This window comes from Varroa jacobsoni, unplaced genomic scaffold, assembly GCF_002532875.2.
Source record: "Varroa jacobsoni isolate VJ856 unplaced genomic scaffold, vjacob_1.0 scaffold_64, whole genome shotgun sequence".
Taxonomy (NCBI): Eukaryota; Metazoa; Arthropoda; class Arachnida; order Mesostigmata; family Varroidae; genus Varroa; species Varroa jacobsoni.
Genome location: NW_019212966.1, coordinates 99,655 through 125,989, shown reverse-complemented (window position 1 = coordinate 125,989; position 26,335 = coordinate 99,655). Strand labels below are relative to the sequence as shown.

Sequence of the window (26,335 nt, the reverse complement as noted above, 5' to 3'; positions counted from 1 at the left end):
AATTTAGAAAGCAGGAATCACTTCAAATGTCGCCAACGATAAACATTATAAAACTTCTGGAACCTGTTTTGTTTATACACAGACATCTAGTTCTTGGGAAAGAAAGAAACATACGTTTTGCCAGAGGTAGCATCTTGAAGTGAAAGACTCATATGCGTGGATCTGTTTGGTTGATTTCATTTCAGGAATTTATCCAGAGGACCAGAGTAAGAACGTGGAGCTGCGAAATGCTATCGAGAGACTAGTTTTAAACGACAACTCTGTTACTGTTAATGTTGAAAGCAGTCCAGCACTAGGACAAGGCTGGAGACTAGGCTTCTTAGGTAAGTATTAATACTGTCTGTGTACTTAAACGATGCTGGCATAAGAGGCTACCAATTTTAAGGTTCGACGTTATTCCTTTGTAGTTCGTAGTATTGTGAAGTTATTTTCAGTAGTATTATTATGAAGTCGTATTTATCACCGTTAATGTGGCTGCGTTACATGCATGTAGCGTACTCCATGCATTTATGCGAAATCGGTTACAGATATTCCAGCGCTTATAGCACGTAGGAAGTGTATTCATATTAAGCCTTTCAGTATTCAGGAAGAAAGACTCTTAATATTCAAAAACACATCTCCCCTAAAAGTAAATAAATAAGCGTGCTTCACTAAAAAAAATAAAGATTGTTACCAAAAATGGCCATTGAGACATCTTACGCTCCAGAGGAACAAAATGCTGTAATAATCTGTAATTAAATCCATATTTGATATAGGTAAAGTTGCAGACTACAGTGCTTTTGTTGCTTTCTTTTTGCAGGGTTACTTCATATGGATGTTTTCTGTCAACGGCTGGATCAGGAGTTTGATGCTCAAGTGGTGGTGACCTCACCGAGTGTGTCATATAAGGCATCGTATTTTCCTGTATATTATCACTTTATAAAGAAATATGCAGGATTGAGAGAAAATATTCATCCATTTAAAAGCATTCGACAAGCTTTATAGTTTTTAGTATGGCACGAATGATCAAAGGCTTAATAAAGAGCTTTACTTTTAACTATTTAATCTTCAACGTTAGTTTTACGCTACCTCTCTACATGCATGTAATTGAAACACCGTTAAAAACTTTTACTACTAAGAAAAAAAAATTTTTTTTTAAATCCAATGCTTATCCAAACATTTATAATGTATTTATACATTTTTAATTCGTTTGCTATGATGTAATGGTAATTAGTAATAACGCGAAACTAAATTTCTAGATACTATATACGTTCTATATGTATGAACTGGTAGACGGTTTAGAGAAGCTGATGAATTAGGTAGAAGGGTACGAATAAAAAAAATAGCATTTCTGTTCTAAGATTTATATTTGACCGTTGCCATCTTATTTTTACATTTTATACCAATATATGTCATCTTCTCAGGTGAAAATAAAAGGCGCGAAGAACATTAAAGCCTACGGAGGCGAAATGGTGGTTGTGAACAACCCTCTGCTGATGCCTGACCCGCTCATCATAGAGGAGTACTACGAACCAATGACCTTGGCTACAATTATCACTCCAGACATTTATCTTAGCGACGTCGTCAGTTTGTGTATGGTACGGAAAAATACTCTAGTGTAGTAATAGCAAGTTATAAATGTTTCGCAAGATTGGATACGTCTTTAACTGCGCGAAATTGCTTGCTAAAAAACCGTTTCTCGGACGTTTTATACAAGAGCTGCAATAGAGAATTTACAAAATATAGAAATCGACCTATTCCACTTAAAGTTGATCTCTGCAATTAGAATCTAAGTTTTTCTATGGTTAACCAAGTGACCCCGTCAAGCAGATACGTCTGGGGCAATCATATTCTATACAGTAAAATCATTATAATTTTCTTTATTCTTGTAAATCGAGTCATTGGCATAAGTGTGTCATTGGCTCGGCTTTAGCGCCTAGATAAAAGATGACAACATCAGATAAGTAATTGTTTCTGTTTTTCGTTCACTGTTATGTTTGTTGTTTCGATTGCCATAACCAGTCACGCCGGGGCTTGGAGAAAAGCAGTCAGAATATAGACCAAAATACGATCATGCTACAGGTGATGTTTCCACTAAACGAGATCATTGTTAATTTTTTCGATGAACTCAAATCTATTACCTCTGGTTATGCCAGCTTCGACTACGAAGAGACAGGTTACCTACCTTCGAATCTTAGCAAGGTTTGTAATGATGAAATAATTATTGGTCGGCCAAATATAGTGCGATGTGAGACATTTGAATTGCATAATTAGACGTAAAATGAAACTGCATTTCTCCATATTTATATAAATTGTTACTGAATACTTTGGATGGTAAATGGAGCAAATCTGTAAGCGTACTCAGAACGCATATAATGCCTATAATTGTCTGAGGTACCTACAGGGTAGAGCAAAAGCAGGCTTGTAGCGAGGTTAGACATACTTCTAAATTTGAGACACATATAATTCTTAGGTTGGAAAAAAATTAGGCTTACAATTAAAGTAGCATCTGCTTTAATAGTAAACCTGTTCTTCTTCTTAACTAAGCGCCTGTTCTATGATTAATTTAAATCTCTGTCATATTTGTTCGTTAACACTCTCTCATTACATCGCATTGCTTCTTTTTTGTGTCCTCACCGCGGCAGCTGCAAATTCTCATTAATGGAAAACCGTGTGACGAATTCACTCAGATCGTTCATTCATCACGTGCAGAAAAGGTTGGCCGTTCGATGGTGACCCATCTAAAGAACAACATTCCTCAACAAATCTATGCGGTTGCCTTACAGGCTAGGGCTGAAGGAAAGATTCTGGCTAGGGATGACGTCAAAGCGTTACATAAAAACGTCACACAGAAGATTGTAAGTTGTCGTAGCTTTGGCACAATGATAATAGATTTTCCGTCTGCTGTTTCGGCCAGAACTCAAAAAGTCGTCGATTTTGCGACACTGTCTGGTGAATTAATATATAAACGCTTGATGTCGGCAAAAAACGAATAACGTATGGGGTATTTGCAACAGGTGGGGCTGACTCCAGGGGAAGAGTCTCTCGCTATCAGAAATTTAAAACAAATTGATCCTTATAAAACGAAATCAGAAAGTGATAGATGAGAAAGTCGCGTAGCGTTTAAGCTTCTTAGTGTAATCGAATGACCTCAGACGTCATTCTAAAATAAACAAGAGCAGCAACGTTGAGATGGGCTACAGCAGTTGAGCTTATAACTTGAATCCTGCACTGTTTAGAAAATGTGCATCCGATATCATCAAAAACACGCATTGCGATGTTGTTCATTCGTATCAAGCGTACTGTTTCAATGTCACTGTTTTGTAATCAAACCAGATAATCCAGCTAATGAGCTGACTAACCCTCGAGATTCTGCGCACGTTACGGCTCTATACAATTAAAGCTGTTTTTATGTTTTCTAGCTCAGATGAGGTTTAAGTAATACAAACCGAAGAGGAAGTTTTAGCTCCACACAAATGGTTGTAGGTCTTTCGCCATAATATTAGATTATTATTGTTATTTTTATTATTCTTCATTAAGTGACTTGAGATCAGATTAGAAACCACTCTTCTCCGCGCATACACGACTGTACTTTCTCACTCTAGACCGTAGTTCTTACATAAAAGAATATTTCACTGAACAGCATCTTTCATGCCATTCTTTGACAAACTTGCCATAATTCGACGTAACTTCGGTACCCGTAAACACTGTAAAAACATAAATTGTTGAGGTATTCAATTTATCTGTTTTATAACTTTATACTTTAAAGAAAAATCTTGCATCACACATTAGCTTTATTCTAGAAAATAAATATAATATAAAATATCAAAAAAAAAATAGGTCTTAGATTAAAAGATTTGCCACGGGGATGCCCAAAAGAGAGGCAAATTTTGCTAACAGTGAAAAGGCCAGATCGGCATCTGGCCTTCGTAATCCCGGACAAACTATAGAACTATATAGGCCCTAAAAAAAAAACAGTGTAAGAGTGCATGTGTTCTGATATTCTGATAATTTAATAAGTTCTGATGCACATATCACACGCTCTTCTCATATCATTGCGAAAAATTGGCCTATACGGAGTAAATATACACATTTTAAAGAAATATTGATGAAAATAACTAGTTCATTGAGGTGAAACTGCGATAAGCGAAAGACTGTTTGCTACTATAAATTTGGAAATATTCAAGTTCCCCGCGAAGCCTTTATCTAAGTTCTTAAGAAGAAGAGAAACGACGAGTGTAGAGCTCTGAGCAGATTCCTGCATGTGAGTGATCGGGATCATTTTCCTTTCAGAAATCTGGTTCTGATCGAACGCGCAAAATGAAATTGATTAGTGCCTACCGCGAAAAACAAAAGAATTTGCGTATGATCGGAAATATTCAAGTTCCCCGCGAAGCTTTCATCGAAGTTCTCAAACAGAGGAAATAGCTTGAGCTCCTTAATAAGAAATGCATTTTTATAATAAATAGCGCTAATAGTTGAGATTATTTTACTACATTTGCCGTCTTCTCTTTGCTTAGGTTGCACATCAACAATTAATCGGTTATAAGGAAAGGATCACCTAAATGTTACTCGAGTCCTTTGCCTATATAGCAATTGCTATGATATCAGTATAACGTTGGCATGGCAGCACCCTCATGCTAGTGAAAATCCGGCTCCGACCAGAGATACTTGAGAATTAGTAATTTACGTTAGCCAGGTGATGAAATTACATAAAAATTCAATTTGAACTATGTTTTTGGTCATTTTCTGAAACCTTGCTTCCTTACTGCTCCTACAGCATTCAATAAAAGCATATAAATTTACTACTATCTCTATGAGACTAGCTCCTTTTGATCAGGCTTGGAGTAGAAAAATGATTCTGATGACTGAAGTCAGCGCAATTACTTTATTTACAGCTTTGAAAATCTATTAAGATAAATTCTATCATCTGCGCCTTTTAGTATGCTAAAGCTCAATTTTCGGTGTAAAAGACGCCCCGCAACTGCATTTTTTATCTGCTTGAGGGTTGTCCAGGATCCTGAATCCTGACCGGATCAATTCCTCCTCGTAATCGACCGTTGATCCTATACGCAGATATAAGTGTATGAAGAACATTAGATATACTGTAAATAACAAGTAAGACTTAGCGTAATTTGTTTAAAAAGCAATAAATGATCTAATGCTAAGCGTGAAAACGATTTGTTTCTATTTAAGCTTACTAGAATTCTAGTAAGCTATAGGTGGCTATAAAAGCACTATAGGTGCTCCACTCAAGGTATTTTGAAAGCTGTGGTTAACATTTCCACTCATCCCGCGGTTCGAAACGCCCCGAAATTATTCAGAAGAAAAATCGCATATACGTTTTTGATCTTCCTTTAACAGTCTACTACACGAAAGCTACTGTCTATTTCTAGGGTAAGAGAAAAAGGCTCGGTTAAAAATTACGAACAGCGCCCTGGATATATCTATTTTCTAAAATTAAGTAGTTCGGCTAAAATAGTTTTACTAACAATTGCGTCTAGGTGGTAGCTGAGTATGTTCACCTGCAAGTTGACGATAGGCTAGTTTCTTAACAAACAAAGGAAGAACTTCTTCTTATATGCATGTTCCTGCTAGACAGACATGACTTAATGGGGTTGCCGCCACACCTGAATATTCGTTTGTGGTTATTTTATGTTGTTCATGCGAGTAAGCTGTCCGAAAGTACACTCAGCCACATAACTATACAAATGTATATAACACCGCAGAATTCGATCTTAATATAGACAGTTCTTCTTAATATATTCTTAATATAGAAAGTTGTTCTTCAGCCCGACATGTATATAGCCTGGATGCGTAATAGCGGTCAATACTTGTTTCTTTGTTTTACATACATTGGTACCTACCTAGCTGAATTAGAGTTGAATTGAAGTTCCATACATCTAAACTTAGGAGGTTTAACTACAAAACTAACGAACCTTCGATGAAGCCAAAAGACATTTTATCGCAGATAACTTTTGCTCCATCACGTTCAAATACCAGATCGTCATCTTTCACTTCTTTATCTAGGGATAGTTTGTACTGGAAACCACTACAGCCTCCACCTTCGATAGTCACTCGAAGCATCTCGCCAGGATCTGCGGTTCGTCGCAACTTGTCAACACACGAGTCGCTCAGGATAAGTCCACCACCGGAATCATTCTGCAACACAGGCAGGAGGTAGTGATCAGGAGGCGAGCCCATAAAGAAAAATTTCGTTTTTTTTAACGAGATGGGAACATTTTCTTTCCATACGTACTTTTTAGTGTACGTCCGATAGTTTTTTTTTAATATTTTGCTTAATAATTACGTAAGGGGGAGCCATTAAATACCGAAGTGAATAGAACTCGAATGCATCACGTATATTTTTAGAGTAGAGGTCTTTTCCTCGGAAAATGTGTTTTTCTTAGCGGTGCAGCGAAATGTTACCTTCGAGCTTAGTACACGAGCATACATCGTACATCTGACTTCCTCTACTACAGGTGAGAAACAACTAGTTTATCTATCATCGTTTATGTATCTGCTGGGCGCTTATCTATCTAAATGAAAATAAGCACACATACACTGGATGTGCAGTAGTCCGTTTCATTATAAATTAAGGTATAAATATTTATTTACAGCTCTTTTCCCTTTGCTCCCTCCATCGTTGTTCACTTACATCATTCAATCCGTACCATTGTTATTTTCTGAGCTTTACCATTTTATTCATTTGTTTCTTTGTTTTTCCATTTTTGTCGTTATAACCAGCAGTCGCCCACTATACTCTCTCCGTGTTACTAGTCATGTCATACTCGTATTCTACAGATAGTACCAGCTCATTCTTCTTCTACAGAAACTGCGTACCAGTTCGCCATCTCTTCCGTCATTTTCAAGATACGCTTCCACGTGCGACTTTCTATTCTCCTATTCGATTTCAGTCTTGCCAACACGTTCGTATTAGCTAGCCTTCTTACTTCCCCCCTTAATCTTGCACTCTCCCATCTATGTCCCTTCTTACTGCACAGTTACGTTAGTTTTACCCTTACCTACATTACATACACCTGAACGACACGCATGCTCAGCCCGCTGGGTCTCAATCTGTAAACGGGCAATTCCCAACAACAAACATACTAACATACTAACTAGGCATCCAGTCGTTCCTCAGCTCGCTCTTTTCCATCATTAGTTAACATGCTCAACTCGTTTCTTGGGCTCAACTCTCGTTGACAATGTCCCCTTTTTTGCATCTTGCATCGGGCCTATTTTCCTTAATCGTAATTTTTCCCATTACTCTACCCCATATGATGCTTTTCCTGTCCCGACATGACCGGTCAACGCAACCATAACTTAAGTCTAAATGCGTCCACCCCATTGAGGTAGTATCGAAACAACCTTTTATCACGTACAAAACCCAAATTCTCGTATAGGCGCAACGCAGGTTGATTTGTAATTTCGGTTTCCAAAACAACTTCATCAGCCCGATTAGCGACCATCGCTCGAATTGCTGTCAAGACAAGATTGGAGGCGATCTTCCGCTTGCGATAGTCCGCCTCGACGGCCAACATGGCGATATAGCCTCTCATCTGCACTCGGGAGTGCGCGCTGCCGCTTTGTTGACTGCCCCCAACAGCGTCCGCTGCCGCGGTCGAGTCGCGTTTCTTGTGCGCATCTAGCTTACACACGATTGCACCAACGCACTTATCACCGTCCATGGCAAGAAAACACAGCTTTGGCCAGTTGTGGATAAAGTACCGGTAAGTGTAGATCGAGTACGGCTCGGACAAGTCCTTTTGGAAGAGCTCCATCATCGCTGGCATCTGCAACTCGGATTCATACGCTATGTACGTAATACCGTCGACGCGGAACGGCATCGTGGGGTACGGCGGCGGAATACTTGTGGGACCATCATTGCCTGCTGTTAACGCTGTTGTCGACTCCGTCGTGGTGTCAGTAATGGTTGTGAAGGTTGTGCCATCGTTATGCGCCTGATGTTGTTGATGCTCTCGATGCTCGGCGAGTCCACTATTTGTTCGGCTAGTTGTCGGAGCACATGGCACCACAGCAGACTGGGGACGCAAGTTCACGCATTCTACCGATTTGGACTGAGAAGTAGCAGTGGCATTAGTAGTGGGCGTTTGCGGCGCTGTACGTTTACTCGTAGCCGCCAAGCTACAGCAATCGCTCACGTGATTGTTATGGGCATCGTTATAATAACAGCTATTGTGATGGTTTCCGCCGTTCAGGGTGGTCGCATCGAGGAGAGCGGAAAGCCCCTCCGTCGTACAGTCCCGAACGTCAATGCTTGTGGAAGTGTTGTTATTTTTCGTCGAACTACAGCTGCCGCCGCTGCTGCTGCTGTCTGACGACTGGGATACACCGACTGGTACTGCGGCGCTGGCTACGGGTACGGTCTCCATCGCTGTTTTATGCCACACTTCGCTGTGTCGTCGCGTGTCGCGACTAGCTCTGCAACGACGCCGTTATTGCTAATACTATAAATATGCTGACTGGTTGATGCTAGTAACCACATCCTGACAAAGAGCATTGAATTTATTCTATTCGTATTAAAAAACCAGTGTTTAGCAACATTGTTACTACCAGCATTAGCGCCTAGCATTAATACTTTAAGCCCGGTCTAAACTGTTATACGACGATTCCCATATAAAAAGACAAACAGAACATATCGATATATACAAAAATATACGATCTGCTCATTGAAAACGCACTGAATCACCAATTAATACAATACTCCTTTCCTTTGTTATACTAACTGCACTCTAGAATTATTCAACTATGCGCAATGGAGGAGTAACGTCGCAACTGTCGTAACTTATTTGTCTGTTATTGGGTTACTGTTTTTATTATCATTGCACTGAGCCAAATTTAGGCGAGAGCAAAACTCCGAATCAAGCAGAGCCACTTATCGATACACTGAAAAAACACTTATCATGTCATGAGAATGGAGTCTTGGATACACTAAATGATTTGGCTAAAATAATAAAGGAAGAAAGGTCCAAGAATCAAGGTGAAATAGCAACGCAGATTTAACCTATACCCTCTCATACTGCTTTATTCTACAAATCTAAATTGGTCAATGGACACACAGCAGATCTGATTCCGCTCAAATACGAGTTTTTCTAGATCAGAACAAAGCAGGTAAGTTTCAGGAATAGTGAGACGACTATCGCGTTTTATGCATCGCGTTTATCGCAGATTACTAAGTATTTCATATCAGAGATATGTTAAAATAAAGAACCAGCCTTGCATGAACGTCGCGTGGGAATGTGTTGCGAATACGTTGTGCTCTCTACATGTAAACTATTTCAACCGAATAAATTATTCTATAACATTTAATAGCATACTTGATCAGCGGTGTCACATGTTTCTGCCGCTAGGTCGTTTTCATAAATAGTTATAATGTGCATAATGACCAGAAACTTCAGTGTTATATTTTATCGGGAATAGCTACCTTATTTACATCTATGTGTGCTTTTTCGGGAATAGAAACACTATGACAGAGGTTCCACAGGGCAGGGGTTCCACTTAAAATCCGCAAAAAAATTCCCTTTATCCCTCGATCCTCGTATCTGAACGGCTCATTAAAGTGCGTTCTATTCACCAGTTAACACGTACCGAGCTGAAACTCCTCACGTTGATGGAAAATCGATATAATCTCTGCAGAAGGCGCAACATCCTCCAGAATCTATTTCACACAAGCATTTCCCTGGCAATCGCCATCTTGAGTGCGCGGAGTGCTGCTGCTGTGATGTTTATAAAACCAAAATATTCAACAATTGTTAGTTTGTTTCTCAGCCGTCGTTCGCACAAACCACATGTAACTAGCACCAATATAAGAAGTTCTCCCTCATATAAATGAGATCGTAATTTCGTTTTAGTGCTACGAAAATGCACACGTTGCACGAATGGCGCCAAATACGAAATTTCGTTGTATCCCATACAGCACACTCTACACGGAACAGCTGAGTGCTAGAGTTGCGGCATTTAGAAGGATTGGAGTAGGACAATAAAAAATACAAATCATATTGCCGGTACGGTAGACTGCGTACAGCCTTCCTTCTAATACAAAAGTTAACGCTGCCGTAGCTTAAGTTTAAGAGCTGATTTTCGTTCACTTTACCGGTGGATAGCTACCGTCGGCTGCGTGTGGGTGTGTTATATTCGTAATAGTTTCTTACTATGTAAGAAAATATTTATTTATTCCTATTACTCGCTGGTGGTTTCCATGCTAACTTTAAAAATTTTGTGCCAGTGTCGACGGATGCCTGGCGTACGGGACCTCAGACTACTTCGCGTAGGCTGTCTAAGTACCCAGGCTACTGTCGAGTTGTCGAAGATTCGAAATATCGGTATTATCGCGCACATTGATGCCGGCAAGACGACAACGACCGAGCGAATGCTCTACTATTCAGGTTTCACCCAGACAATGGGCGAAGTTCATGATGGCGATACCGTCACGGATTATATGCCACAGGAACGCGAACGTGGGATCACGATAACCGCGGCGACTATCACGTTTCCTTGGAAGGGTCACGCCATTAATTTGATCGATACACCTGGACATGTAGATTTCACCGTCGAGGTCGAACGAAGCCTCCGCGTTCTCGATGGGGCCGTCACAATACTCGATGCGTCGGCTGGGGTTGAAGCCCAAACTATGACCGTATGGCGTCAGGCAGATTACTACCGCTTACCTAGGCTTATCTATCTAAACAAAATGGACAAAGATCGTGCCGATTTTAACGCGTGTTTATGCGACATTGAGCAGAAGCTTCGTATTCGACCATTGATTTGCCAACTACCAGTAATCAATCCTAACACTGGTCACTTTTGCGGTATGTTTGATCTTGTAAGGATGCAGGAATTCGTGTGGGACCCCAATGATGCATCGAAAGGCTCCAGATTTCAGACAATACCTGGCGAATATTCACAGATGCTAAATAATGCTCTAGCAATGAGATCTAAACTTATTGAAGACCTGGGTGCCATTGATGATGCGTTTGCGGAGCGCTTCGTGTTATCCAGTGCTGAGCCTACAGCAGCCGACATTAAGGATGCAATCAGAAAGGCAACGAGATGCAAAGCTGTCATTCCGCTACTCTGTGGCAGTTCATACAAGAACATCGGAGTGCAACTGCTGCTTGATGCCATTGTGAATTATTTGCCCGATCCATCATTTGCAGTCCCAAAAGAAGTTTGCAAATTCTACTCAGAGAAGGACACAGTTGCCATGGCTTTTAAGATTGTTCACACGAAGTTTAAGGGCCCTTTAACCTTTGTGAGGATCTATTCTGGACAGCTTGATGCAGGTCAAAGAATTTACATCATGAACAGAGAAATTAACGAGAAGTGTGGTGAACTCCTCCAAGTAAATGCTGATGAATACGTACCGATACAGCAGGCTGGTCAAGGAAGTATTGTTGCGATCTCGGGGCTAAAATACACTACTACAGGCGACACTATAGTCGGCTTGGGATCAACGGGTTCTTTTGTAGTAAACAAAGATTCTACCGTAAAAAAAAACGCTATTCTCTTTGAATTTCAGCCACCTGATCCGGTATACCAGTGTAGAATTGAAGCTTCTTCGCTCGGACAGCAGAAACAACTCGAGCATGCCCTGAAATGTCTTCAGCGTGAGGATCCAAGTCTGGTTGTGATTCACCAGGAATCAACAGGCGAGATACAAATCGCCGGCATGGGCGAACTGCACATCGAGATCGTTCGAGATCGAATCAAGCGGGAGTTCAAGGTTGAGCCTCATCTTGGCCCTCTGCAAATCGCCTACCGTGAAAGGCTGTCACAAAGCATAGCTGGCCTTATGCATGTTCTAGATAAAACTCTCGCTGGCCATAAACACTACGTGGAAGTTGGCCTCGACATCCGTAAGATTCCCAAGACGGACAAAAAGGAACCTTTAATGAAACTACATGTCACAGATGAGAATGGCCTTGGTAAAATTCGCTCATTCCATTTCAAGGCACTCGAAAATGGTGTAAAGCTAACATTGGCTCATGGCCCAATATTGGGCTTCCCACTTTCCGGAGCCCAGATTGTACTAAATCACTTCGTCGTTGCCAATTCCACTAGCCTGCCCATGGTCACGGCTGCAATGGCTCAGTGTATCCAAAACGGACTCAAATCTTCTTCTGAAGTGGTCGAACTGATGGAACCCCATATGGAACTCGAAATTTCAGTTCCGAATGAGTATTTAGGAAAAACACTCTCCGACCTTTCAAGGCGTCGAGCCCAGATCAAAAATATTGGCGAGCGCACTGGAAATCGGATAATTTTCGCTAAATGTCCGCTTTCTGAATTACGGCATTACTCTACAGAGCTACGAACGCTTACTTCCGGACGAGCCACATTCATAATGGAGCTGGATACATATGAAGCTATGAGCACGGCGGAAACCTCGGCCATATTAAGAAAAGCGGCTGGTCTCCAGTAGTAGTGTGATTTGGTGATTTAACAATTAGAATAAGAAGTAAATTATTACAATATTATTATTATTATTATTGTAGAAAGTTTCTACAATACAGGCGTCCACAATACAGTGAATTATATTGTTTGTTATATTGTAGGAATTAATAATAAATATAAATACGTTACAGATCATATTTAATACCTGTTTTCATCCTATAGGAAATAAATTATTGTCCCTTAAATATAGCAGCAATGATATCTACACAAATGTCTTCAGGTTGCAAAATACCATTGGCACATTATCGTCTTAATACAATAAAAGCACGTATTTTCTTTAGAATGGTAAATTTTTGTAATTAACGAGAGCTATTCTAAGAACTGCTTATACAATTTGTTTCAACCGTTTGATTGTCTCAATATTAAAAAATTTGTGTGCCTTACCTATGATTACGTACTAAGAAAAGAGCGTGAGTAAAAGTAATTTTTACAATGTCTAATAAGTATGATAATGTAAAATAATTGAATTGTCTTAAAATGACATATATACATGCAACTTCAACAAAATTCATTGTGAATATAATTGAAAACATGGAACTTGAAATATATACAGAAATCAGTCAAAGATAGAGTTTGAGTACTTCTTTTTGTAAGGGAGTTCTAAGATCGCAATTCTGTTAATTTAAGCTCAAAATCAGAAAAAGGTTATAATTTTGAGAATATAATTTCAATATAAAAATAACAATTTTAACAAGTACAACGAATCACTTCATTTGGTACTTTTAGTTTACATGAAAAAATGCAGTTTTTGTAGCAGGCTACTCTTCGATCACATCCTCGCATAGCTAATGTAATATTATCATGTTATATACCAAAACATATGGACGCAACAATTCTTGTGTGCAACCATACCTTAAATCCCTAAAAGCTAGTGGTTAATATATAATTTACGTGTTAGCAACGAAATCCATTGGATCCTAATACATTTACTTCCACATGCTAGGTCTGAGACGTCCCAATGCTTTCTCATACATTAAAATTCATAAGCTTTGCTTGAACTGCAGAGCTGACATTATATCGCTTTATTTTTTGTATTTTTGTATTAGTGGAGCTTGACAGGCCAAGCCTTCGTTTTGACACCTACTGCTCGTCCAGAAGCTTAGCTGACAGGAGCCGGCAACTAGGTTTTGCTATATTAAGTTAACATTTAGAAAAAAAATCCCTAAAAAGGTTGTATACTTTTCTCTAAAATTACTCTCTTCACTCTGGCCGCAGTGAGAGTCACCTGAGTGTCCGTTGATTCTAACCATTCACCCACAGAGTTGATTATTATAATTACATTATTCACAAACTCTTTTAAAACATATCTGTACAAGGATCTATAATTTCAAGGTGTACGCGCAGTGAATCAAATCGTTGGTACATTTTGAAAGTGAACATATTTTATATAAAATTAGCATTTTCACAAACATTTTCGGCTAATTATTGCACCTTGCTACGTTCATTGCATCAGTCACAATCATAAAATAATGCGAAATTTCAAGAACTCGAGAATACGTTTCAAAGCTCGCAAGAAACGTTGCAAAGTGCAGATAATTTTGAGACACAAGATACGCTGAGTGCCGCCGCATATGTGGATACGAGCTTAACCAGAATTGCTTAGTTCGCTGGAGTACAATCTGGAGAAACCCAAACTCAACGCCCGGCTAGCTCAGTCGGTAGAGCATGAGACTCTTAATCTCAGGGTCGTGGGTTCGAGCCCCACGTTGGGCGGGTTACTATTTTGAAGCTTCTCGATTGTTATTGCTATCGCCGCAGAGACGTCGCTAGAGTTTGTTTATTAAACCCCTAGCAATATTTAATTTGTGATTTTTCAACTTACCAAAATTTTTTCGAAAAGCAATTTTCGAAAAGAAATTTCGACCGATAAAAATTTTGAAATTTGGCAACGACAAAAAATAGCAGCTTATTACTGTTTTTTTTTTTTTTTAAAAAAAGAAAGCAGATAAACTTCATTGATATTACACATTTCAACTATCAGTCAGTGTTAAAAATTTGTGCCGTCTCCACTGTGTGAGCCCCATTGAGTATGCCCTTTGAAGTGTGCGCGGGGCAACCTGCATCTCTTTGCTGCGACCATGCCCTCCCGCCACACGGCACCACCATGATCGCCGGCTTGCGGGAGGGTAAACTCATTTACTAGTGGCACTCTCTGCCAATTGGTCTGGGGACTTTACCTAGGGCATCTGAGTTACGAAGAACTCCGCTTGTTGCCCCATAGCAGGCAGAGTAGAAACGACAGTAGGCACTCACACGATTTGGTTTATAAGGCGCTGTAAGTGCATAGCGCCTCGAGGTTTGGCATTCGGTCCAACATTTTATCAAGTATCACCAGGTTCGAAATAAAATAGTCAAAAAATAGTGCTTTCGTTTGCAGCAGTCGATAGCAGTTTAACGTTGTATAACGAATTGAAGTTGCGACTTGAACATGGACTATCCAAATCAATATAAACAGCGTATATTTCACAGCAGATAAGTAAAATAGTTAAGAGAGAACGACATGTGAGAGTAGTCTGCATGCGCTACCTGGTTATTCGAATGGAACATATTAAGTTTATTGGTTCCAATACGTGTTGTTTCAAAAACTAGGGATAGCATGTACGATCCTGTGTCTTAACAAGCAGCCCTCTAAATGCATCTGAGCTGAGTTTTTACTTTGGAGTCTCATCTAACTTTTATAGGAGACATCTTTTTTAGCAGAGTCAAATACCCCTAATAAATATGTTTAATATACATATTTTCCAATTTTTGCTTATATTGAAGGTTCTGTAACATCATAGAGGCACTTTTTAGCCTCAGTGTAATTCAATTATATACTTCCGGTATATTAAAAACTCAATGTAATTTTCTATCCGTTCGATTATGCGCCTTATCAAAATGTATTGGCTGTAAAAGTTTTACCTTTTTCTTTTAAATATTAAAAAATGCACGCTAGATATTATATCGTATCTGCGCTATGTGAGCTTTTTCAGCCAAATATCGTCTTAGGCTGTTACAAGCGAACTCGGCTGATTTTAAAAGTAACAGTAATTTTTTGACTTTTTGCCCTGTAGCACACAAAATTTAGCTTGTAAATACTTTGGTTATCTAGAACTTCGGAAGTAAAAATCGGTTAAGGTGACCTCAGAAAAAAATCCTTAAGTCTTGAAAATCAACGCTTAGTAGTCTAGCTTTTGCTGTTCGAAGATCACAGCGCTACGGGAATTCATCGAAGATTGGAGACCATATTAAGCAAGGATGCCTTAAGCAAAAGCAGAGTACGTAAATGGTGCAAACGTTTCGACAACGGCGATTAGAGTGTTAAAGACTAGCGTGGAAGCGCCCGATGAGACCCGAAAGACGCCACAATCGACAAGGCCTTTTGCGAAATCAGAACTTAAAGAATAAGGGCTCTGTTAGCCAAAACTAACATTTCACATGCAACGCATTTTAGAATTATAACCTTACTACTGAAAATGCAGACACTGAGTAAAAATTAACTCCAAGCCAATTGGAAATACGTGTGGTGAATTTCACGTACAATCTATGGAACTTACAGTCGCCACAGACGGGGCATGGTTCAATATCTACTGTCAGTTGAAGAGGGACCAAGCGAGAGAAAAATGTTGCCCTGAAAAGAAATCGAGTTCGGCGACAGTGTCGAGTAGGCTCGGACGCAAAATGATGGTAGAAATCGCAATGGATACCAAGAACATCTGCTATCATGATATAATTGTCGAAAATAAAATAATATGCAAAGACCTGTCAGTCGTTGATACAGACATTGGAGCACACGGTCTGCTTACTCGGTGACAACGCCAAATCTCAATGCAATGCTTCAATTATATTTTGGATTGGGCAAATGAATATCTAATGTTGGCATCAACCTTCTTGTTCTCACAATTTAAGTCCATATAATTTCGGAGCTTTCCATACCCTAAAAAAGGCAACTGAAGGGCAAGCGTACTCTATTTTCGATTTACTTTGAAAAGCCATAGATAGGGAAGTTACATCTGGAAAGGCAGTGGGTATATGGCTGTTTAAAAGCGGCTAGAGTACTCGTACAAGCATGGAGAAAGGAAGGGAGAAGATTTCTAGCACTCCATTTTAGAAAACCATCATTCGATCCCAACTACTTCAATATTATTTAATTTCAAAGTCCGTCGAATTCGCTTATAGTAGGTTAAATATTGCTGTCCTCATGATAGTGGATAAGGTATTTGCTTGATATATTGGCAGTAAAATATCAATGCTCAGTTCGTTGATTACCTTAAAATAAACTGATTTGCGCTAATACATTACATCATAATATATTTTGATATGTCATTTTGAAACTTCTTTATTAGAAAAATATACACCATGCATTTTACAGGTTACATTTATACAGTTCTCAAATAAAAAATCGATCCTTATTTTACAATTTAGTATTTATTTTGTAAGTGAAATTATCAGAGTTCTTAAAAAACAATACAATTTAAATAAACGACCACTCTATATATATATATATTTTTAATTTATAATTGCACGAGCGCTTAAACGGATATTATATTCGCTAATATCTTTTTCTAAATATAACCGTACATTTTTCTCATAACACTATTTCCAGTCATAAAAATGCGCACTTTGCTTTGGTTGGCTATCTGCAAATAAAGCCTAGAGCTCTCGGAACTCTAAACTGATTTTTCACACTTAAATAACCTTTCTTGCAGAAATTTTGTATCATATACGAACATTATTATTTAGTTGGTTAGATACGACCTAAAGATAAACGAATAAACAAAACTTAAGATGATTGTTATAGTAAGCAGCCTTCATTACGTATTCGCTAGTTCTTAAGGTTTTGCACAACATAGTTTATTTCGACCTATCCGTTTCGTTGAGTAATGTCCAGTGTACAGCAACGCTTACTTCTGAAGAAATGCAAGCAACTGAAAGATGTACGTTTTTTATATTTTCATCTTTCTACAGACTACCGATGGGCATTTAGTAGTAATAATATCGATTGCTAATTCAAGGAACAAATGTAAGTATTTATTTATATTTACAAGTATTTTTTCAAATGTAAATCAAAGCTCAATATTCTGTAGCATTTTTTCGAAATCCTCCACATCGTTGTCTTTGTTAAATCGTTTAAGCAGTGATCGAATCTCTTTTACGTTACATTCAAGACTATTACTGTTCGAAGCATAGATGACCTGGTTCGTGTCCGTTGGAACATCGACCATTTTTAAATTTCTGAAATTATCAGCCACTGTTTTATATACATCCTTGCACTTATTTTCGTCGCGACAGGCTAGATTGAGTACAAAGACTCCCTTCGTTCTTAGAAGTCTCTCAACGTTTTTGAGGAATTCTTCTTGCAAGAACGCCTCAGGTGGACACGTAAGTGCGTGTGAGACGTCTTTGCTATCAATATCAAGCCAAATGATATCAAATTTTTCCTTGGACGTTCGCACAAAGTCAAGAGCGTCGCCGCACTCGGTTTCGACATTTTCAACTAGTCCAAAGTGCTTCTTAGCTACATCGATAACTGCTTGATCCAATTCGACGGCCTGCACTTTCCACTTGGCATACTTTGCAGTGTATGACGCCAACATTCCGCCCCCAAGACCAAGCAGTAAAGCGGATCCAGCTTGATTGCCAAAAAAACCTAGAGCTGCCACCATAAATTTATAGTATTCACTTGATAAGTACGTATAGTCGACTCTTGTCTTGTAGACCCGCATCTCCGTTTGGATAACGGATGGCCGATCGAGGAAAATTAGCCGCCGGTAGATTTCGTTGCCGACCTTAACGTCTTCAATAACAAAGTCACCGCTAATCGGACTATAATTCTTCTCTATTAATGTTCGATTATTAGCAGCTTTGCCCGCAGATAGAAACGGGATCAGAGATCCTTGCTTGTAAGACTTGGGCGTTAATTGACGAATGGGAGCCGACAGCTCGTCCTTGATCTCCTCTATGCTGTTATACGTGAAACTACGGCTTAAATGCACAAAAACGACCCGAGACGCTCGGCACTGTTTCGCGGATAGCTTGCGTCCTTCAGTTGTGCCGAAGAGCCATTCGGATTCGCGCCCTTCAGGCACTATAAAACAAGCAAATTTAAGACCGGATTGTCTATCTGCGCCAGGCGTATCTACAATAAAGAGCTCATATTTAGGTTTGTCACTTTCTGCCGAATATAGCTCGGTTCGACATTCTTTGTCAAGCGTAGCATGACATAAATGGTTCCGTAAAAAAGCGTAGCTCTGTTGATCTTTAATATCGGCAAGAAGGGCTTCGACGGAGGAATGCCTAACAGACTTGGCATTGATATTAACCATTGACTCGAAGACATACGGACCAACAGGTAATCGTCTCATTTTAGTAACAACAACAACGTACACAGGCAAGGTAAATTCGTGCCTCGTATCTTCTGCTTCGACACATCGATGAACACGCACTACCCACGTGACATCATCAACCGACTGACTAAAGAAACCAAATAAAACCTGTGATACCTGATTTTGCAGCAGCGTAACACACATGAAACGACCTCCGTGCCGCAAACATCGTGTGATCTCCGACAGGACCTTTTCCACTGTGGTAATATTTTTTTTTGAAAAATTCGGCAATAGTGAATCGATGGTTCCCTTATCAATCACTATATTGAATTCTGAGTCGCTAAACTCCAACTTCGTTGCGTCCATATGACGAAAATCAAGTTCTGGATATTTTTTCTTCATCTGGTTGATGACTATATCCGAGATATCAATGCTAACCACATTCTTGTAGCCACTCTGATGTAGGTCGTACGACATGGCCGAGTTGCCGCAGCCCACGACAAGTATGCGGTCCGATGGCTTGGCATACTTGAAGACTATAGGCGACAGCTGGTGGTACTCACCGTACCATTCGAATGCAGATTCCCGCCGATTGAAAAAGCAGTCCCAGTACTCCTTTGAGGTGAACTCAGAACTCGTTTTTGGTAGGAGCTTTTCCATAACTAAAATGAATAAAGTGGAGAAAATACTTTAGATGTAATAAGTACAATTGAATAAATAGACAGATAATTTTAATACAATCTTATTGAATTCATCTTATGCAATTAGTGCTCAATCAATACTAGCCAACAGTGGCATTACGAATTGGCTTCTCGCTCCATGTTTAGTATAAGTAAGTAAGAACGTAAAAAATAATCGTGTTGTACACAGTCCGATATAGGGTTAAAAAGACTAAGTAACCGAAGAACCACGTTGCTCTCGTCTAAATCGAGAAATAGTATCCGATTGTTTCCCTGAAGCATTTATGACGGATATTGAAGCAAAATCTAATATGGAATACGTGTAGAGAATACGTTGATTATCGTTTGAGAATAATATTAACTGAGTCCGTAATAAGTTACCAAATATTTGAGTTAGTAAAAGCTGCGATAAGCGACATGACAGGGCGTGAAGCGCGTTATTCCTGTTATCTAAGTTAATAAATAACGTGCTTTTTCTAACATTGTGTTCTATGTGGATCCGCAGGCTTGGAAACATGCGGCATTTTAGACATTTTTAGTTTTATTTACCTTAAAAATTATTTACCAAAATTATTTATACCAAAAATTATTTACTTTTGTTCTTCTGCGCACCAAACAATTTACTGCAGTCATCCAATCTTGGTTTCTAGTTATATATATATATACATATATATATTTATTACGTTTGCCATTGGCAGCACCAGTAATCGTTAAAGATAGCGAACTCAAATTACGGTTGCTATTAAACAAAGAAAAAAAAGTGATGCGATACCTGAAGGTAATTACGCTTTAAACTATAAAGACCTTCTGAACGAGACCAGACTATACACACTTATCAGCGCACGCCAAACAAGAACGTAAATATTCGATCTGGCCGCATTTCCTTGCTAATCACAGGATCCTTCAACATTCTAATTTCACTATGACCATCATTCACGTCTGGTTCGATATAGTTGGCCGCCAAAAAATTCCCAGAAACGCCTTAAAAACGTATTTTTACTATACGAACAACACAGCTTGAAAGCGTACATACAGTCGAGTCAAATCTAAAATACAATAGTTGTTTCTCGCACCACGTTGGTTTTCGTGTACGATCTGATGGTAAAAAAATCACCATCCAACATTGCTTGTGGTACCATTGTGGTACATTTGGTGATTCGGAAATGGTTAGTGGCACGAATGTTATTATATATCGTGATCAGCAGGCTAGATGTGCGCAAAGCCGGCAACGTGTGAATATTTGACTGGCTGTCAATGCATAGTCTTGCCATCTTATAGAACCAAGTGATTTATTGCTGACCGCGTGTAATCGTTTGCGTCATCATACTGCGTTCATATCCATGTAATAATAAATCAGGAAAAGCTACTTGCACTAAAATAGGTGTAATTGTGTTCTGAATCAAGTTGTCGTAGTGTAGTTAGATAAATATTTACAGCGTTATTTGTTGCCAAAGCAATACACAGCTTATTTGTATGCTGATGTCGCTGGAGCATTACCCGGTTTGGCGTCTCTCTCTGTGGGATACGATTCACGTTGGTGATCATTAATCGTCACTTATTAGATCGACGTCCGCTACTCTGTCGCAATTCGTGTGTTTATAGGCAGGTATTCTAATAACTACTCTTGTGAGTGTAAGAAATCAGTATTATGGACTTTACGAACAAAAACATGTATTGTTGAATATTTATCGTTATGAAATTCATGAAAGACATCAGCGTTTTTGAAGAGTTTTTAGGTGGGCAATCTGGATCAGTTGCGATGTATGTCCCGTGAAAACAACAGCTCTTCCCTGGGGTTACTTATTTATTCACAGAGTCCATATTTGTGACTCCTTAACAGCAAAGTCGTATTCGCAGCAAATTTTGTCCTATTCACGGATTTACAGGCTTGTTCGTCATCGGTTTCGTTAGAAGTCAAGCGATTTTAATTACCATGACGACAAAAATGATCCTTCTGTTTGACGTTGACGGCACATTGACCAAGCCGCGAAGTGTTATTACGCCCGTGATGCAGGCCTTTCTCAAAGAAATTAACAAGAAAGTGCCTATTGGCCTGGTGGGAGGATCGGACATGGCCAAAATCGAAGAACAGATGGGTACATGCATAGAAAAGTTTGAATACGTTTTTTCAGAGAACGGGCTAATCGCTTTCAAGAAAGGAAAACAAATTACTGATCAAAGCTTGCTGAAATTTGCCGGAGAAGAAAAATTGCAGAAGATCATAAACTTCTCTCTGAGGTAATCAACAGCACGCCTTGATAGCTGGGCATTTTTTTGTGCTAATGGAATAAAAACTGGCTTTTAGTACTGCTGATTGCACAAGTGTTACTATTCAGAGGTTTCAGCTTTCGTTAGTTTAAATCGAAGTAGTTTGGCTCTTTAAAGGTTAACAATTATATTTTTTAATTAACTCGTGGCCAATTAATTATCTCTACATCGATTATAAAATACCTGAGCTCTAAGTATAGGCCCTTACCAATGGTTTAAATTAGTTTATTCAATATGCAAAATTTTTCCATAGTGATTCAATGCAGCTCTGTGATAAAAGAAAATTATAGCGTAAAATCTTCTTTTCCAGACCTCCATGACCTTTTCTATCAAGTTTAGGTAAGAGATTATGAAAAAATGTGAGCAAATGTTTGGTTCTATTATGTAACCTGAACTGGTGCTCAAAACATCCGTGCCTTCTGATGATATTTGCTAAATAATCTCTCCATATACATTAACAAGTGTCCTAATTTTTTTGGTATTTTGTTCAAGGAAATTTAATACATGTGTTTCGTATTTTATGAATATTTCGTAGGCCAATACTGCGAAGTAAGGCGAGATTTACGCCTGCTTTGTCTTCTCGCAATTACATTTAGTCAAGGATACTGGAGAGAATTTTTCGTGATTACAATTGTCGAAAGCATCTCAATGATTTCTTAGCAGTTTCATAGTTAGATTATAACAAATACACTAAATATCAATCTCTTTTACGTAACTTTTCTTAATTTCGTAATTTTTATCTACTCTCTAACCTTTTACAGGTACCTTTCTGAACTAGAACTTCCGCATAAGCGCGGAACGTTCATTGAATTCCGCAAGGGAATGCTTAACGTGTGTCCAGCGGGTAGAAACGTCAATCAAGAAGAACGGGATCACTTTGTTCAATACGATAAAGAGCACAATGTTCGTGCAAAGATGATTGATGCGCTAAAAGAAAACTTTAAGGATTCGGAAATGACCTTTGCTATTGGAGGACAGATTTCTATCGACGTGTTTCCTATTGGTACGGTCCCTTGATTTGTCCTCATCCATCCGTTGAGTTGTCGCTACTGGTTTTTTGTGTCCATATCAATATTCCTTCACCCCTTAAACGGTAGTCCCTTAATATTATGTCTTCTTTTTTTACTACTTTTTTTTAAATTTATTTTTTATTTATTACTTTATTATTTATTTATTATTATTTATTACTACTTCTAATATTAAATGTACTTGATTTCAAGCATACAGCTATGACATGCTAATAGAATGTAAATTTAATTTTAGGTTGGGACAAGACATACTGCCTGAAAACTCTTGTGGATGAAGGTTTTACTGAAATACATTTTTTTGGAGACAAAACCGCATTTGGCGGCAACGATTATGAAATATTCAATGACCCGCGCACTCAAGGCCACACAGTTGCGGATCCCGACGACACAATGAAGCAAGTCAAGGCTATCTTAGGCATTTAGTAGATCTTCTGGACAGTGTCCTCGTCCTTTAGCTGCATTTCTATTTGCAAATAAAAATGAGCAATTAATAGTCCGTATAACAGTGACGTGATGCACCAGAGCGTCAAACATTTTTGATGTGCCTCCTATAAAAACACTTATATCGGTACAAATTATATACTGTGTATACCGAGCAAGTCATAAATTAATAGAAGAAAAAAATAGTTGTAATATTTTTTTTAGTAGAATGCCGACTATCTCAATAGATTAATCATACTATTTATGCAATGACTAAAATATGCATAGGAATACTATTAGTAATGTTGTATTATACATAACGAGAAACATAGAGATCCTACTTCGCGGCCTATTCGTTAAGACGATCATTCCACAGCTGCTTTGAGTCTGTCGCGGACCTCTTCTGGGCTCATAGTGCTCTCAATTAAAACGACCTTTTCACGTGATCGGCTCCCTTTATCTAACGAAACATCACTTTTTCGAAGATCCAATAGTCTCGCTATGAATCTGACAAGTTCAGTGTTGGCCTCACCGTCTACGGGAGGTGCTCCGATCTGCACGTCGACGGCCTCAGCTGTAACACCTGCAAATAAATAGGAAAAGTGACTGAACTGAAGTCACATTCGTAGACTTTAGTCTTATGACGTAGGATTTTATTGAAAATAAGTATGCTAACTCTAAAGACTAGATTACACAGTATGGGCTTCTGAAACTTTCTATGACTATAAAATTTCGTTCAAATAAGAGTTATATTAATAATATAAAGCAATGTATTCAAAATTTCTTCCAAATATCCTTTCCCTATCCAAAAACAGTATTAACAGATTAAGCTATAGATATATAACTGAATTAGTTTATAGCTCATACGTTATCGTCACGTGGTTCAATATAATATACCTGTAATCGCCGACTCTTTGGCGGCTGGTTTGGCGTGAACACGAATGCCTATGATTCCGGGTGATTTTTGAAAAACTGATACTGGTTGTAATATTGCTGTTGTTGTCACTGAAGAACTCTGAAGATCATAGGATAACATATATTGTACATGCTCCACTGCTCTTATCCTACGGTATACTGAATGTCATATATACTAGTCAAAACCACCGAAATATCGAATGTTTTGCAGCCTTTAAATAAATAATGTACGGCATTTATTAAGTTAAATGAGGTAATGTTGTGATATAGAAGAAAAGTCAATAAGCGTCTTTAGTTTGAGCTTGACAAACTTGTAGGATATAGACAAACAGAAAACGTTTCCAAATATTTTTTCGCAGCAGTAAGAATTGCTACTATAAATGCAAATTTACAATACCATCAAGCGCTGTACTGGATAAAAATAACTTCAGAAAAAATGTACCAAGTCTGTTCGACATTGTTACACTTGCTTTCAAATGGTAGACTTAACGTTTCTGTTTTACTAGTCAGATTCTCGTACCGGTCAACATACTCTATACTCGCACGTCTCGTACTTTTAGCTATTATGTTAACCTAAAATGTCCAATCAAAGTAGACATTTGTTTATTTAGTTAATATTTACCCTATCTTAACTGAATATAAACCGATAAGCAAACAACATTTTTACCTAAGGGTTTCCAACAATTCCTTACATAAGTTCCTTTAATGCTATCTTCTTTAAAATGGCGATTAGCAATACGGATTCGCAGGAACAATTTGTATGTTGTAAAACATTTTGTTTTCATTTGTCAAGAAACCAGCAGATTTTTTACCGTAAATAGTAGACCCTTTACGCGCACAGTGTTTACGTTTGTGTCGTTGATGGAACAGCGACTTTTGCTTCCTAACTGGAAACTTGGCCGTTTAAAATATTATTTACTTCTACAATACTAATGTCGAATACATTGCCGTAACTAGAGGAACATTGTAGACGAAGTAAACTGTTTCCGATCAATTTCATTTTAGCTTTTGCGGTTCAGACAGTGCAGATTAGGTACTGTTATTTTAACAGAGCTATTGCTGGGCATCCTTTAGTTTCTATTTTCGTATTCTAACACGGTACTGCGCGGATTGTTATCTGCCGCTTTACAACATGTTTGGGTTAATTGTTTATGACAAATTCATTAGTAATGTTTCAATTAAAGCATTGGCCATACATTCGTATGCGACCAGTAATTTCGAGTATCACCTTTGCGACAACAGAATGATTCATAATAGTGCAATGGTGCGTAAAGCTCACACACCTTCGATCCACTCGGATTTTTCTTGCTTTTCGCCATTACAAGAAAGGAGTGACTTATTTTTGTGTATTGAAAATAACCTACATTCAATGAGCAAACAAGCTTAAGCATTTTTCGAATGCCGATTGCATGGGTGCCATCTTTGTTGTTTGTTTTGAGCAGGCACCATATTGCTCTGTTTGGCGCGAAAATGTCGCCGTGCGACCGTTAATACAAGAAGCCTTTATTCAAAGCTCAGATTGAACTTCTTCATCAATTATAGCGCGAAGCAAGTATCCACTCTTTCATCCCTATGTTACAACTTAAAAAATATGATTGTTGCAACTAGCAGAACAGATAAACCTGTTTACCCAACATAATGATTTCTTTAAAGGCATGCCTCTCAAGGCAAAAGCGGTTAGCAATATTAATGCTTATTGCACCGTAAGAAATTTGTTTATTATAGGGAAATTAAGCAAGGTATGGCTGTGCGTCGGAAAACTTGTATTTAAATATATTCGATCGATATCATCTAAATCCTATACCTTCATTACAACTGTCCAGTGTGGTATTGGCAAGGTGCACATTCTTTGCTTATTTTTTAACTTGATTTTATAGTATACAGATCTTTCTGGCCCAATCACGACAATAACGGTTATGAACAAGCTCTAACAAATAGATGCAAGTGCAGTGTTCAGCAATTTCAACAAAAAATCACCTGCAAAACTCCATTTACTTTGAAATGCATTTGATTATTTCTCACCATATGCACCGTATACTCAGAATTTGTACAGCAGTGCAGAATCCAACACATGTATATCACACCCGCTAAAATCGCAACGACAACCTCCGAGCTAGCTAGCTAACTACTACTTGCTTCGCGCGCCACTGTGCAGCCAGCCGTTTAGCTCCCTTGTTGATCGTTAACGACGACATTGCTCATTTTTGTGAGCAACTGAACGGCGAGTAGCGCATATAGTGTGTACGACCCAAGTAGCGACCTC

At 38.6% G+C, this 26,335-nt stretch overlaps 6 protein-coding genes and 2 non-coding genes across 21 annotated transcripts in view; 4 read left to right on the top strand and 4 right to left on the bottom strand.

Moving 5' to 3' along the window:
* Positions 1-4,476, top strand: part of waw (Translation factor waclaw) — a 12,269-nt gene extending 7,793 nt beyond the window's left edge. For 2 of the 4 annotated variants that reach the window (XM_022835729.2, XM_022835723.2), the window contains exons 9-14: positions 186-323; positions 800-888; positions 1,404-1,577; positions 2,002-2,181; positions 2,625-2,837; positions 4,273-4,476. In XM_022835729.2, coding sequence (XP_022691464.1) covers positions 186-323; positions 800-888; positions 1,404-1,577; positions 2,002-2,181; positions 2,625-2,837; positions 4,273-4,407 — 929 coding nt within the window. In that variant the 3' untranslated portion in view covers positions 4,408-4,476. The remainder of the gene's footprint in view (positions 1-185; positions 324-799; positions 889-1,403; positions 1,578-2,001; positions 2,182-2,624; positions 2,838-4,272) is intronic. The other 2 variants (XM_022835749.2, XM_022835739.2) reach the window with 2 other exon arrangements.
* Positions 4,477-4,848: 372 nt separating this feature from the next.
* LOC111261985 (iron-sulfur cluster assembly 2 homolog, mitochondrial) lies at positions 4,849-9,784 on the bottom strand. 3 transcript variants are annotated; one of them, XM_086968877.1, is made up of 3 exons: positions 9,592-9,762; positions 5,919-6,141; positions 4,849-5,045 (listed from the first exon to the last, which is right to left on the bottom strand). In XM_086968877.1, exons 1-3 carry the CDS (start codon positions 9,649-9,651, stop codon positions 4,927-4,929), a joined length of 402 nt encoding a protein of 133 aa, XP_086825003.1. In that variant the 5' UTR covers positions 9,652-9,762; the 3' UTR covers positions 4,849-4,926. The 3 variants fall into 3 exon arrangements, with proteins under 3 accessions (XP_086825003.1, XP_022691658.1, XP_022691585.1); XM_022835923.2 differs by lacking the exon at positions 9,592-9,762 and adding an exon at positions 6,409-6,450; XM_022835850.2 differs by lacking the exons at positions 4,849-5,045; positions 5,919-6,141 and adding an exon at positions 6,559-8,424 and having other exon boundaries at positions 9,592-9,784.
* A 206-nt stretch (positions 9,785-9,990) lies between these two features.
* On the top strand, positions 9,991-13,025 carry mRRF2 (mitochondrial ribosome recycling factor 2). Its single transcript, XM_022835699.2, has one exon. The coding sequence runs from the start codon at positions 10,202-10,204 to the stop codon at positions 12,422-12,424; it is 2,223 nt and encodes a 740-aa protein (XP_022691434.1). The 5' UTR covers positions 9,991-10,201; the 3' UTR covers positions 12,425-13,025.
* Positions 13,026-14,096: 1,071 nt separating this feature from the next.
* Positions 14,097-14,169, top strand: TRNAK-CUU (transfer RNA lysine (anticodon CUU)). The gene has a single exon. It is a non-coding gene; the product is annotated as a tRNA-Lys (tRNA).
* Positions 14,170-14,457: 288 nt separating this feature from the next.
* LOC147753966 (RNase MRP) lies at positions 14,458-14,695 on the bottom strand. The gene has a single exon (XR_015311788.1).
* A 2,149-nt stretch (positions 14,696-16,844) lies between these two features.
* On the bottom strand, positions 16,845-23,611 carry LOC111261902 (eEF1A lysine and N-terminal methyltransferase). Of its 3 annotated transcripts, none has more exons than XM_022835762.2 (2): positions 23,499-23,611; positions 16,845-19,423 (listed from the first exon to the last, which is right to left on the bottom strand). In XM_022835762.2, exons 1-2 carry the CDS (start codon positions 23,524-23,526, stop codon positions 17,502-17,504), a joined length of 1,950 nt encoding a protein of 649 aa, XP_022691497.1. In that variant the 5' UTR covers positions 23,527-23,611; the 3' UTR covers positions 16,845-17,501. The 3 variants fall into 3 exon arrangements, with proteins under 3 accessions (XP_022691497.1, XP_022691505.1, XP_086824962.1); XM_022835770.2 differs by lacking the exon at positions 23,499-23,611 and adding an exon at positions 20,214-20,595; XM_086968836.1 differs by lacking the exon at positions 23,499-23,611 and adding an exon at positions 20,036-20,181.
* Positions 20,623-23,628, top strand: Pmm2 (phosphomannomutase). 3 transcript variants are annotated; one of them, XM_022835881.2, is made up of 4 exons: positions 20,623-20,783; positions 21,328-21,679; positions 22,471-22,712; positions 22,973-23,628. In XM_022835881.2, the coding sequence occupies exons 2-4, from the start codon at positions 21,375-21,377 to the stop codon at positions 23,158-23,160; spliced, it is 735 nt and encodes a 244-aa protein (XP_022691616.1). In that variant the 5' UTR covers positions 20,623-20,783; positions 21,328-21,374; the 3' UTR covers positions 23,161-23,628. The 3 variants fall into 3 exon arrangements, with proteins under 3 accessions (XP_022691616.1, XP_022691599.1, XP_022691607.1); XM_022835864.2 differs by having other exon boundaries at positions 20,623-21,043; XM_022835872.2 differs by having other exon boundaries at positions 20,623-21,047.
* LOC111261963 (UPF0235 protein C15orf40 homolog) lies at positions 23,443-26,217 on the bottom strand. Of its 5 annotated transcripts, none has more exons than XM_022835906.2 (3): positions 26,095-26,217; positions 24,055-24,172; positions 23,443-23,740 (listed from the first exon to the last, which is right to left on the bottom strand). In XM_022835906.2, the coding sequence occupies exons 1-3, from the start codon at positions 26,143-26,145 to the stop codon at positions 23,523-23,525; spliced, it is 387 nt and encodes a 128-aa protein (XP_022691641.1). In that variant the 5' UTR covers positions 26,146-26,217; the 3' UTR covers positions 23,443-23,522. The 5 variants fall into 5 exon arrangements, with proteins under 5 accessions (XP_022691641.1, XP_022691634.1, XP_022691626.1 ...); XM_022835899.1 differs by having other exon boundaries at positions 26,050-26,112; XM_022835891.2 differs by lacking the exon at positions 26,095-26,217 and adding an exon at positions 25,356-25,496.
* Positions 26,218-26,335: the final 118 nt, after the last annotated feature.